General features: G+C 47.4%; 1 protein-coding gene across 1 annotated transcript in view; it reads left to right on the top strand.

The window, feature by feature from the left end:
* The window catches only part of ankrd53 (ankyrin repeat domain 53), a 51,438-nt gene that overhangs the window by 26,818 nt on the left and 10,749 nt on the right, over nt 1-13,871 (top strand). The window contains exon 4 of the mRNA XM_068028747.1: nt 13,034-13,154. Within this exon, the coding sequence (XP_067884848.1) occupies nt 13,034-13,154 (121 nt within the window). The remainder of the gene's footprint in view (nt 1-13,033; nt 13,155-13,871) is intronic.

Here is a 13,871-nt window from a genome sequence, read left to right as displayed (position 1 = left end):
ATTGACCATTGAGTCAGTGAATGTTACAATGCAGAAAGAGGCTCCCTGCTCTTTCCCCATAGCCCTGTAACTCTTTCCTTTTCAAGTATTTATCCAATTCCCTTTTTGAAAGTTATTATTGAATCTGCTTCCACCGCCCTTTCAGACAGCGCGTTTCAGATCACAACAGAATTCTCACCTCTGCTCTGGTTCTTTTGCCAATTACCTTAAATCTATGTCTCCCGGTTACTGACTCCTGCCTGTTTATCCCGACTCCCTGCTTCCTGTCCATTAACCAATCCACCACCTATGCTAATATATTAACCCCCAACTCCATGAGCTCTTAGCTTGTGTATTAATCATTTGTGCGGTACCAAGAATTTGACACAATACTCCAGCTGAGGCCTAACCAGTGATTTTGAAAGATTCAGCATGGTTTGCTTGATTTTGTGTTCTATGCCTCTATATGCCAAAGTAATGAATACTGGCAGGGTAACTGACTTTTTAAATCATTCTCAGGATGTAGACGTTGCTGGCGAGGCCAACATTTATTGCCCATCCCTAAATACCCTTGAGAAGGTGGTGGTGAGCTGCCTTCTTGAACCGCTCCAGTCCATGTGGGGGTAGGTACACCCACAGTGCTGTTACGAAGGGAGTTCCAGGATTTTGATTCAGCGACAGTGAAGGAAAGGCGATATAGTTCCAAGTCAGGATGATGTGTGACTTGGAGGGGAACTTGCAGCTGGTGGTGTTCCCATGCATCTTGCACTTGAAACTCCATAGCATACAAGGCTATGGGCCAAGTGTTTGGAAAATGGAATTAGAATAGATAGGTGTTTGATGGCTGGCACAAACAGGATGGGCCGAAGGGCCTGTTTCTGTGCTGTATAACTCTACGACTCTATCTGCTGCCCTTATCGTTCCAGCTGGTAGAGGTCAGGGGTTTCAGAGGTGCTGGAGAAGAAGGTTAGGCAATGCATTTATTTAGCACCTTTATTATAGTGAAACCTTCCAAGATGCCTCACAGGAGCGATTATCAAACACAATATGACCAAAAGGGCCTTTGAATTAAGGATCATTTTCGTGGCCCTACTTTGAGTCTTTTCTGTGCATGCGAGGGGCAGTCGACCATCCATGATCTTATTGAATGGTGGAGCAGGCTCGAGGGGCTATATGGTGATTATAGCCTATTACTTTTGTTCTAAAACTGGACTCGGGATGTGTCCTAACCAGGGTCACCACCTGTGAATAATTCCAGATATATTCCTATGTTACGACAGTCAGAGGGTCATAGAATTATTATGGAGGCCATTTGGCCCAAGGAGCCCATGCCAGATCTCCACAGAGCAATCCAGTCAGTCCTACTCTCCCGCTCAATCCCCGTAGCCCTGCAACTGTCCATCCAATTTCCTTTTGTCTCCACTTTCATCACTCTCGTCGGCAGTGAGTTCCAGGTCATTACACTCACTGCATACAAAGGTTCTTCTTCATATTCCCCCTGCATCTCTTGCCTAAAACCTTAAATCTGTGTCCTCTAGTCCTCGTACCATCAGCTATTAACAGCAGCTTTTCTTTGTCTACCTTATTGTCATGATCTTGTACACCTCCATCAAATCTTCCCTCAATCTCCTTTGCTGCAAGGAAAACCACCCCAGCTTCTCCAACCTTTTGTGTGGCACCAAGAATTTGACACAATACTCCAGCTGAGGCCTAAACAAGGCTTCTGCCTTGTAACTAAAATCCCTCATCCCTGGAACCATTCTAGTAAATCTCCTCTGCACCCTCTCAAGGCCCCTCATATCCTTCCTAAAGTGTGGTGACCAGAATTGGATGTAATACTCCAGTTGAGGCCTAACCAGAGCTTTATAAAGGTTCAGCATAACTTCCCTGCTCAATGCCTCTATTTATAAAGCCCAAAATCCCATACACTTTACTAACCACTCTCTCAATATGTCCTGCCACCTTCAAGGATTTGTGCACAAGGACCCAAGTTCACTCTGTCCCTGCACACTCTTGAGAATTAAAATTAGAGGGATATGGAATTAATGCAGGCAGGTGGGATTAGTATAGATAGGCATGGACGCGGTGGGCCGAAGGGCCTGTTTCTATGCTGTACGACTCTATGACTCTATAACTGTGCCATTAAGGATATATTGCCTAATCCTATTCCTTCTGCCAAAATGCATCACCTCACTGTATTCTCTAATCTGCTACTTGTCTGCCTATTCTAGCTATCTATGTGCTGTTGCAGTTGATTGATATCATCCTCATTGCCACACCTCCAAGTTTGGTATTACCTGCAAATTGTGAAATTTTACTTTGTATTCCAATATCCAAGTCCAGCACCGACCTTGATTATTGTTTCTAAAACCTCACCCACCACTGATGTTAAACTAACTGACCTGTAGTTACTAGGACTGTCCTTACACCCTTTCCTGAATAAGGGTGTCACAATTGCCACTCTCCAATCCTCTGGTACCTCCCCATATCTAGGGAAGATTGGAAGATTATGCCAAGCCATTCCGCTATCTCCACCCCCACTTCCTTCAGCAACCTGGGATGCAAGTTCAGGCAACCTATCTATTCTAAGCAAAGCCAGCTTCTCCAGTGAACCCTGCCTATCAATTTTCACACAATCCATTACCTTACCATTGCTTCTACTGATAATTTATCAGCATCCTCTTTTGTTGTCTCATCATATTCTCTATCTCACTTGGCCCACCTCATTTCCCAGCACCAGATTCAGCAATGCCTCCTTTCTAGTTGGACCGAGAACACACTGGTCATGGAATAAACCTGGCTTTATATTCCTCGTAGTTCTTCTCTGTTTGCTCCTATTTAATATGGAACTACTCCTTTCTCTAGTGCTGTCCAACATTCTCACATTATTCTTCTTTTCTACTTCTATATGCTGGTGCAGATTCCCCTGCCAATTTAGTTTAAACCCTCCCCCACCACACTAGTGAACTTTCCTGTTCAAGTGCAACCCATCACTTTTGAATCGGTGCCTCCTGCCCTGAAGCTGGCCCCAAGGTCCCAAGAATCTGGAGCATAACAGCATAAGACATAGGAACAGGAGTAGGCCATTTGGCCCCTCGAGTCTGCACTGCCATTCAGTAAGATCATGGCTGATCTGATCATGGCCTTAACTCCACTTTCCTGTCTGTCCCCCAAAACCCTTGATCAAAAATCTATCTAACTCAGCCTTGAATATATTCAATGACCCAACCTCCACTGCTGTGTCAGGGGGATGGTGGGGGGAGAATTCTGAACACTAATAACCCACTGAGAGAAGAAATTCCTCCTCATCTCCATCTTAAATGGGAGACCCGTTAATTTGAAACTGTGCCCCCTAGTTCTAGTTCAAGCCTAGCAAGCTTGCGGGAACATAAAAGCTGACTGTAAAAATTTCTATAAGTCACACGGGATCAGAGGTGAGATGGCAAGATGGATACAGAACTGGCTCGGTCATAAAAGACAGAGGGTAGCAGTGGAAGGGTGCTTTTCTGAATGGAGGGATGTGACTAGTGGTGTTCCGCAGGGATCAGTGCTGGAACCTTTGCTGTTTGTCGTATATATAAATGATTTGGAGGAAAATGTAGCTGGTCTGATTAGTAAGTTTGCGGACGACACAAAGGTTGGTGGAGTTGCGGATAATGATGAGGATTGTCAGAGGATACAGCAGGATATAGATCGGTTGGAGACTTGGGCGGGGAAATGGCAGATGGAGTTTAATCCGGACAAATGTGAGGTAATGCATTTTGGAAGGTCTAATGCAGGTGGGAGGTATACAGTAAATGGCAGAACCCTTAGGAGTATTGACAGGCAGAGAGATCTGGGCGTACAGGTCCACAGGTCACTGAAAGTGGCAACGCAGGTGGATAAGGTAGTCAAGAAGGCATACAGCATGCTTGGCTTGCCTTCATCGGTCGGGGCATAGAGTATAAAAATTGGCAAGTCATGCTGCAGCTGTACAGAACTTTAGTTAGGCCACAATTAGAATATTGTGTGGAGGGGTGACATGATAGAGGTTTACAAAGTTATGAGTGGCATGGACAGAGTGGATGGTCAGAAGCTTTTTCCCAGGGTGGAAGAGTCAGTTACTAGGGGACATAGGTTGAAGGTGCGAGGGGCAAAGTTTAGAGGGGATGTGCGAGGCACGTTCTTTACACAGAGGGTGGTGAGTGCCTGGAACTTGCTGCCGGGGGAGGTGGTGGAAGCAGGTACGATAGCGACATATAACAGTTTAAGAGGCATCTTGACAAATATATGAATAGGATGGGAATAGAGGGATATGGTCCCCGGAAGTGCAGGAGGTTTTAGTTTAGACAGGCATCAAGATCGGCGCAGGCTTGGAGGGCCGAATGGCCTGTTCCTGTGCTGTACTGTTCTTTGTTCTTTTTTCTTTGTATGTGAAGAGGAAAAGATTGGTGAAGACAAATGTAGGTCCCTTACAGTCAGAAACAGGGGAATTTATTATGGGGAATAAAGAAATGGCTGACCAACTAAATGCATACTTTGGTTCTGTCTTCACAAAGGAGGACACAAATATCATACCAGAAATGTTGGGGAACACAGGGTTTAGTGAGAGAGAGAAACTGAAATAAATCAGTGTTAGTAGAGAAATGGTGTTGGGGAAATTGATGGGATTGAAGGCCAATAAATCCCCAAGGCCTGATGGTCTGCATCCCAGAGTACTTAAGGAAGTGGCCCTAGACATAGTGGATGCATTGGTGGTCATCTTCCAAGATTCTATAGACACTGGAACAGTTCCTATAGGATTGGAGGGTAGCTAATGTAACCCCACTATTTAAAAAGGGAGGTAAAGAGAAAGCAGGGAATTATAGACCAGTCAGCCTGACGTCAGTAGTGGGGAAAATTCTAGAGTCCATTATCAAAGATTTTATAGCAGAGCACTTGGAGAACAGTGGTAGAATCGGACAGAGTCAGCATGGATTTACAAAAGGGAAATCATGTTTGACAAATCTACTAGAATTCTTCAAGGATGTAACTAGTAGAGTTGATGAGGGGGAGCCAGTGGATGTGGTTTATTTGGACTTTCAGAAGGCTTTCGATAAAGTCCCACATAAGAGATTAGCGTGTAAAATTAACGCGCATGAGATTGGGGGTAGTGTATTGCGATGGATAGAAAATTGGTTGACGGACAGGAAACAAAGGGTAGGGATAAATGGGTCTTTTCCAGAATGGCAGGCAGTGACTAGTGGGGTACTGCAGGGATCGGTGCTAGGACCCCAGCTATTCACAATATACATTAATGATTTAGATGAGGGAACTAAATGTAATATCTCCAAATTTGCAGATGACACAAAACTGGGTGGGAGGGTGAGTTGTGAGGAGGATGCAGAGAGGCTTCAGGGTGATTTGGACAAGTTGAGTGAGTGGGCTAATGCATGGCAGATGCAGTATAATGTGGATAAATGTGAGGTTATCCACTTTGGTAGCAAAAACAGGAAGGCAGATAATTATCTGAACGGCTATAAACTGAGGGGAATATGCAACAAGGCCTGGGTGTTCTCGTACACCAGTCGCTGAAGGTAAGCACGCAGGTGCAACAGGCGGTAAAAAAGATATGTTGGCCTTCATAGTGAGAGGATTGGAGTACAGAAGCAGGGATGGCAGGACTGACGTATGAGGAGAGATTGAGTCGGTTAGGATTATATTCGCTGGAGTTCATAAGAGTGAGGGGGGATCTCATAGAAACCTATAAAATTCGAACAGAACTTGACAGGGTAGATGCAGGAAGGATGTTCCCAATGTTGGGGGAGTCCAGAACCAGGGGTCATAGTCTAAGGATATGGGGTAAACCTTTCAGGACTGAGATGAGGAGAAATTTCTTCACCCAGAGTGTGGTGAGCCTGTGGAATTCGCTACCACAGAAAGCAGTTGAGGCCAAAACATTGAATGTTTTCAAGAAGGAGCTCTTGGGGCAAAAGGGATCAAAGAGTATGGGGGGGAAAGCGGGAACAGGCTACTGAGTTGGATGATCAGCCATGATCATAATGAATGGTGGAGCAGGCTCGAAGGGCCAAATGACCTACTCCTGCTCCTATTTTCTATGTTTCTATGTTTTAGATTCCCCCATGAGGGCAAACATCCTCTCAGCATCTACCCTGTCAAGCTCCCTCACAGTCTTACATGTTTCAATAAGATCACCCCTCATTTTTCTAAACTCCAGTGAGTATAGGCCCAACCTGCTCAACCTTTCCTCATAAGACAACCCCTTCAACCTAGTGAACCTTCTCTGAACTGCTTCCAATGCAAGTATATCCCTCCGTAAATAAGGAGACCGAAACTGTACGCAGAGCTCTAGGTGCCAAGGCCTTGTACAGTTGTGGCAAGACTTCCCTACTTTTATACTCAATCCCCTTTGCAATAAAGGCCAACATTCCATTTGCCTTCCTAATTATTTGCTGTACCTGCAAGCTGACTTTTGTGATTCATGTACAAGGACATCCAGATCCTTCTGTACCGCAGAATTCTGCAGTCTCTCTCCATGTAAATAATACTCTGCTTTTCTACTCTTTCTTGCCAAATTGGACAACCACATATTTTTCCGCATTATACCCCATCTGCCAAATTTTTGCCCACTCACTCAACCTATCAATATCCTTTTGCAGAATCTTTGTGTCCGCACAACTTGCTTTCCTATCTATCTTTGTATCGTCAGTAAATTTAGCTGCAGTACACTCGGTCCCTTCATCAAAGTCATTAATATAGATGGTAAATAATTGAGGCCCAGCACTGATTCCTGTGGCACTCCATTAGTTAGTTTGCCATCCTGAAAATGACCCATTTATCCCGACTCTCTGTTTCCTGTTAGTTAGCCAATCCTCTTTCCATGCTAAGATATTACCCCCAACACGATGAGCTCTTATCTTGTGTCGTAACCTTTTATGTGGCACCTTATCGAATGCCTTTTGGAAATCCAAATACACTACATACACTGGTCCCCCTGTATCCGCCCTGCTTGTTACATCCTCAAAGGACTTTAATAAATTTGTCAAACACTATTTCCCTTTCATAAAAGGGACTGACTCTCCCTGATTGCATTATGATTTTTGAGATGTTCTGCTACTACCTCTTTATTGATGGATTCTAGCATTTTCCCAATGACAGATGTTAGTCTAACTGGACGATAGTTTCTTGCTTTCTGTCGCTCCAACACCCCCGCCCCCAACCGCACCCTTTCTTGAATAGGGGTGTTACATTTGCAGCTTTCCAATCCGCTGGGACCTTTCCAGAACCTGCCCTCTCTATATCATTACCAGCGTGTACCACAATTTCTGGCTCACTCCCTTCTTCCTGCAGAATATCCTGCACCCTGGCACCAGGGAGCCAACGCACCATGTAGGACTCACAGTGACAGGTACAGAAATGCCTATCTGTCCCTCTAACTAAGGAATCCCCTATAATGACTGCATATCTACAGTTTGCTGCTCCCTCCTGTACAGTCCCTTGCCCATTGGTGCCATGGTCTGGACGGCAGTCCTTCAGGATATCGTCACTCCCAGCAGTCTCCAATGCTAAGTTTGACATTGACACACACCCCAAAGACTCCGGAACCTCCTGCCTGTTCCTAATCTTCCGGATGGCCACCCACATATTATCCTGAACTTTCACTGCCTGTGGGGTGACCACCTCCTGGAATGTATGATCCAGGAAACTCCCATCCTCCCTGATGCTCCGCAGTGACTCCAGCTGTCCCTCAATCTCGGAAATCCTGAGCTCGAGCTGAAGCAGCTGGAGACACTTCCTACACATGTGGTCGTCCAAGACACATGAAGCGTCCTGATGTTCCCACATGGTGCAGGAATTGCAAGCAACTGGTCTCAGCTGCCAATCCATATAATAAAAACGCTATTCCCTCTTATAGAATCTAATTAGTACCTTGTTTAAACTATTATTTTTAATTAATGGATCTAGACCTGCACTGTGCTAATACACTTATTAATTCACTTACTTTTAAACTTACCCTGATTGAAATTTTTAATTTCCCAGCTCTTGGTTTAAATGAATTCCCCAGTTCACAGTGAAAATAGAAAAAGTCACCAACCAATCATTTAGCTGCTTTCCTGTGACATCACATGTTGATTGTACTTTCCTTTCTAGAATGCGCTCTCTCTGTCTCCCACTTACTCCCCTCTGCTGAATTTAACAGTGGATCTCCCGCCCTGTTCTCTCTCAGGCTCTCTCTGTCTCCCACTCACTCCCTTCTGCTGAGTTTAACAGTGGATCTCCCGCCCTGTTCTCTCTCAGGCTCTCTCTGTCTCCCACTCACTCCCCTCTGCTGCTTTTAACAGTAGATCTCCCACACTGTTCTCTCTCAGGCTCTCTCTGTCTCCCACTCACTCCCCTCTGCTGCTTTTAACAGTGGATCTCCCGCACTGTTCTCTCTCAGGCTCTCTCTGTCTCCCACTGTCTCCCCTCTGCTGATTTTAACACTGGATCTTCCACCCTGTTCTCTCTCAGGCTCTCTCTGTCTCCGACTCACTCCCCTCTGTTGATTTTAACAGTGGATCTCCCACACTGTTCTCTCTCAGGCTCTCTCTGTCTCCCACTGTCTCCCCTCTGCTGTGTTTAACAGTGGATCTCCCGCCCTGTTCTCTCTCAGGCTCTCTCTGTCTCCCACTGTCTCTCCTCTGCTGATTTTAACAGTGGATCTCCCACACTGTTCTCTCTCAGGCTCTCTCTGTCTCCCACTCACTCCCCTCTACTGATTTTAACAGTGGATCTCCCACACTGTTCTCTCTCAGGCTCTCTCTGTCTCCCACTCACTCCCCTCTGCTGCTTTTAACAGTGGATCTCCCGCACTGTTCTCTCTCAGGCTCTCTATGTCTCCCACTCACTCCCTTCTGCTGAGTTTAACAGTGGATCTCCCGCCCTGTTCACTCTCAGGCTCTCTCTGTCTCCCACTCACTCCCCTCTGCTGCTTTTAACAGTAGATCTCCCACACTGTTCTCTCTCAGGCTCTCTCTGTCTCCCACTCACTCCCCTCTGCTGCTTTTAACAGTGGATCTCCCGCACTGTTCTCTCTCAGGCTCTCTCTGTCTCCCACTTACTCCCCTCTGCTGAATTTAACAGTGGATCTCCCGCCCTGTTCTCTCTCAGGCTCTCTCTGTCTCCCACTCACTCCCTTCTGCTGAGTTTAACAGTGGATCTCCCGCCCTGTTCTCTCTCAGGCTCTCTCTGTCTCCCACTCACTCCCCTCTGCTGCTTTTAACAGTAGATCTCCCACACTGTTCTCTCTCAGGCTCTCTCTGTCTCCCACTCACTCCCCTCTGCTGCTTTTAACAGTGGATCTCCCGCACTGTTCTCTCTCAGGCTCTCTCTGTCTCCCACTGTCTCCCCTCTGCTGATTTTAACACTGGATCTTCCACCCTGTTCTCTCTCAGGCTCTCTCTGTCTCCGACTCACTCCCCTCTGTTGATTTTAACAGTGGATCTCCCACACTGTTCTCTCTCAGGCTCTCTCTGTCTCCCACTGTCTCCCCTCTGCTGTGTTTAACAGTGGATCTCCCGCCCTGTTCTCTCTCAGGCTCTCTCTGTCTCCCACTGTCTCTCCTCTGCTGATTTTAACAGTGGATCTCCCACACTGTTCTCTCTCAGGCTCTCTCTGTCTCCCACTCACTCCCCTCTACTGATTTTAACAGTGGATCTCCCACACTGTTCTCTCTCAGGCTCTCTCTGTCTCCCACTCACTCCCCTCTGCTGCTTTTAACAGTGGATCTCCCGCACTGTTCTCTCTCAGGCTCTCTATGTCTACCACTCACTCCCTTCTGCTGAGTTTAACAGTGGATCTCCCGCCCTGTTCACTCTCAGGCTCTCTCTGTCTCCCACTCACTCCCCTCTGCTGCTTTTAACAGTAGATCTCCCACACTGTTCTCTCTCAGGCTCTCTCTGTCTCCCACTCACTCCCCTCTGCTGCTTTTAACAGTGGATCTCCCGCACTGTTCTCTCTCAGGCTCTCTCTGTCTCCCACTCACTCCCCTCTGCTGATTTTAACACTGGATCTTCCACCCTGTTCTCTCTCAGGCTCTCTCTGTCTCCCACTGTCTCCCCTCTGCTGATTTTAACACTGGATCTTCCACACTGTTCTCTCTCAGGCTCTCTCTGTCTCCGACTCACTCCCCTCTGTTGATTTTAACAGTGGATCTCCCACACTGTTCTCTCTCAGGCTCTCTCTGTCTCCCACTGTCTCCCCTCTGCTGATTTAACAGTGGATCTCCCACACTGTTCTCTCTCAGGCTCTCTCTGTCTCCCACTCACTCCCCTCTGCTGATTTTAACACTGGATCTTCCACCCTGTTCTCTCTCAGGCTCTCTCTGTCTCCGACTCACTCCCCTCTGTTGATTTTAACAGTGGATCTCCCACACTGTTCTCTCTCAGGCTCTCTCTGTCTCCCACTGTCTCCCCTCTGCTGATTTTAACACTGGATCTTCCACCCTGTTCTCTCTCAGGCTCTCTCTGTCTCCGACTCACTCCCCTCTGTTGATTTTAACAGTGGATCTCCCACACTGTTCTCTCTCAGGCTCTCTCTGTCTCCCACTGTCTCCCCTCTGCTGATTTTAACACTGGATCTTCCACCCTGTTCTCTCTCAGGCTCTCTCTGTCTCCGACTCACTCCCCTCTGTTGATTTTAACAGTGGATCTCCCACACTGTTCTCTCTCAGGCTCTCTCTGTCTCCCACTGTCTCCCCTCTGCTGATTTTAACAGTGGATCTCCCACACTGTTCTCTCTCAGGCTCTCTCTGTCTCCCACTGTCTCCCCTCTGCTGTGTTTAACAGTGGATCTCCCGCCCTGTTCTCTCTCAGGCTCTCTCTGTCTCCCACTCACTCCCCTCTGCTGCTTTTAACAGTGGATCTCCCACACTGTTCTCTCTCAGGCTCTCTCTGTCTCCCACTGTCTCCCCTCTGCTGTGTTTAACAGTGGATCTCCCGCCCTGTTCTCTCTCAGGCTCTCTCTGTCTCCCACTCACTCCCCTCTGCTGCGTTTAACAGTGGATCTCCCACACTATTCTCTCTCAGGTTCTCTCTGTCTCCCACTCACACCCGTCTGCTGTGTTTAACAGTGGATCTCCCACACTGTTCTCTCTCAGGTTCTCTCTGTCTCCCACTCACACCCGTCTGCTGTGTTTAACAGTGGATCTCCCACACTGTTCTCTCTCAGGCTCTCTGTCTCCTACTCACTCCCCTCTGCTGCGTTTAACAGTGGATCTCCCACACTGTTCTCTCTCAGGTTCTCTCTGTCTCCCACTCACTCCCGTCTGCTGTGTTTAACAGTGGATCTCCCACACTGTTCTCTCTCAGGCTCTCTGTCTCCTACTCACTCCCCTCTGCTGCGTTTAACAGTGGATCTCCCACACTGTTCTCTCTCAGGTTCTCTCTGTCTCCCACTCACTCCCGTCTGCTGTGTTTAACAGTGGATCTCCCACACTGTTCTCTCTCAGGCTCTCTGTCTCCGACTCACTCCCCTCCGCTGTGTTTAACAGTGGAGGCCCCACACTGTTCTCTCTCAGGCTCTCTCTGTCTCCCACTGTCTCCCCTCTGCTGATTTTAACAGTGGATCTCCCACACTGTTCTCTCTCAGGCTCTCTCTGTCTCCCACTGTCTCCCTTCTGCTGTGTTTAACAGTGGATCTCACACACTGTTCTCTCTCAGGCTCTCTCTGTCTCCCACTCACTCCCCACTGCTGATTTTAACAGTGGATCTCCCACACTGTTCTCTCTCAGGCTCTCTCTGTCTCCCACTGTCTCCCCTCTGCTGATTTTAACAGTGGATCTCCCACACTGTTCTCTCTCAGGCTCTCTCTGTCTCCCACCTGCTGTGTTTAACAGTGGATCTCCCGTCCTGTTCTCTCTCAGGCTCTCTCTGTCTCCCACTCACTCCCCTCTGCTGTGTTTAACAGTGGATCTCCCGCACTGTTCTCTCTCAGGCTCTCTCTGTCTCCCACTCACTCCCCTCTGCTGATTTTAACAGTGGATCTCCCACACTGTTCTCTCTCAGGCTCTCTCTGTCTCCCCCTCACTCCCCTCTGCTGATTTTAACTGTGGATCTCCCACACTGTTCTCTCTCAGGCTCTCTCTGTCTCCCCCTGACTCCCCTCTGCTGATTTTAACTGTGGATCTCCCACACTGTTCTCTCTCAGGCTCTCTCTGTCTACCACTCACTCTCCTCTGCTGATTTAACAGTGGATCTCCCACACTGTTCTCTCTCAGGCTCTCTCTGTCTTCCACTCACTCCCCTCTGCTGATTTTAAGAGTGGATCTCCTACACAGTTCTCTCTCAGGCTCTCTCTGTCTCCCACTGTCTCCCCTGTTCTGCTTTTAACAGTGGATCTCCCACACTGTTCTCTCTCAGGCTCTCTCTGTCTCCCACTCACTCCCCTCTGCTGATTTCAACAGTGGATCTTCCACCCTGTTCTCTCTCAGGCTCTCTCTGTCTTCCACTCACTCCCCTCTGCTGATTTTAAGAGTGGATCTCCTACACAGTTCTCTCTCAGGCTCTCTCTGTCTCCCACTGTCTCCCCTGTTCTGCTTTTAACAGTGGATCTCCCACACTGTTCTCTCTCAGGCTCTCTCTGTCTCCCACTCACTCCCCTCTGCTTCTTTTTTTAAAATTCATTCTTGGGATGTGGGCGTCCCTAATTGCCCATGAGAAGGTGATGGTGAGCTGCCTTCTTGAACAGCTGCAGTCCATGTAGGGTAGGTCCACCCACAGTGCTGTTGGGGAGGGAGTTCCAGGATTTTGACCCAGCGACAGTGAAGGAACGGCGATATAGTTCCAAGTCAGGATAGTGTGTGACTTGGAGGGGAACTTGCAGTTTTAACAGTGGATCTCCTGCACTGTTCTCTCTCAGGCTCTCTCTATGGCGACTGCACTTCGAAAGTACTTCATTGGCTGTGAACAGCTTTGGGGAATCCTGAGGTCTTGAAAGTCGCTATAGAAATGCAAGTCTTCCTTTGCTTTTCTTTTCACTGTGTTTCATACCGGATTGCCTCTGCTGCACAGCCCAGAATCCATCCTTGTGTTCCCAGGTATTTGGCCAACATCGTGTGGACAGCGAATAGGACAGATTTTTCCACTGAAATGGAGAAGTTGCAGCAACTGAAGCTCATCTTATTGGCGGAAGAAAAACATCAGTACGAAATCCAAAAGGTTAGTAAATATGGGCAGAGAGAGGCAAAGATTTAGCAGCTCCAAGAGTTAGACTGGGGCTGTCTTCCTGAAGAATAGAGCATAGGAAGAGGAGGAGGTTGTGTCAGGATCGAGCCTGTTCCTCCATTCAATGACATCATGACTGACCTGTGACCGAACTCCATATACCCGCTTTTATCTCATATCCCTTAATACCCTTGGTTCACAAAAATCTGTCAATCTCAAATTCAAAATTAACCAGTCACCCAGCATTAATTGCCATTTGTGGAAGAGAATTCTGAACTTCTATCACCCTGAGTGTTTCCTAATTTCACTCCTGAAGGGTCTGGCTATAATTTTTAGACTCTGCCCCCTCGTCCTGGACACCCGAAGCAGCGGAAGTAGTTTCCCTCTACTGATCCTATGTGCTGCCCATCATGTCTTGAAAACTTGAATCAAATCACCATCTTTTAAATTCCAGGAAATACAATCCTAGTTTGTGTAATCTCCCCCTCGTAATTTAACCCTTGGAGTCCAGGTATCATTCTGATAAATCTACACTGCACTCCCTCCTAGGCCAATATATCCTTCCTATGGTGTGGTGCCCAGAACTTCTCACAGTAACTCCAGGTGTGGTCTAACCAGGGCTTTGTGCAGCTGAAGCCTGACTTCTCCCCCCTTGTATTCTACTCCTCTAGATATAAAGGTTAGCATTCCATTAGCCTTACTTATTATTTT

The sequence above is a fragment of the Heterodontus francisci genome, chromosome 1 (genome assembly GCF_036365525.1).
Source record: "Heterodontus francisci isolate sHetFra1 chromosome 1, sHetFra1.hap1, whole genome shotgun sequence".
In the NCBI taxonomy this organism is placed as follows: Eukaryota; Metazoa; Chordata; class Chondrichthyes; order Heterodontiformes; family Heterodontidae; genus Heterodontus; species Heterodontus francisci.
The sequence above is the reverse complement of the archived record's forward strand: the minus strand, read 5'-3'. Positions and strand labels throughout refer to the sequence as shown.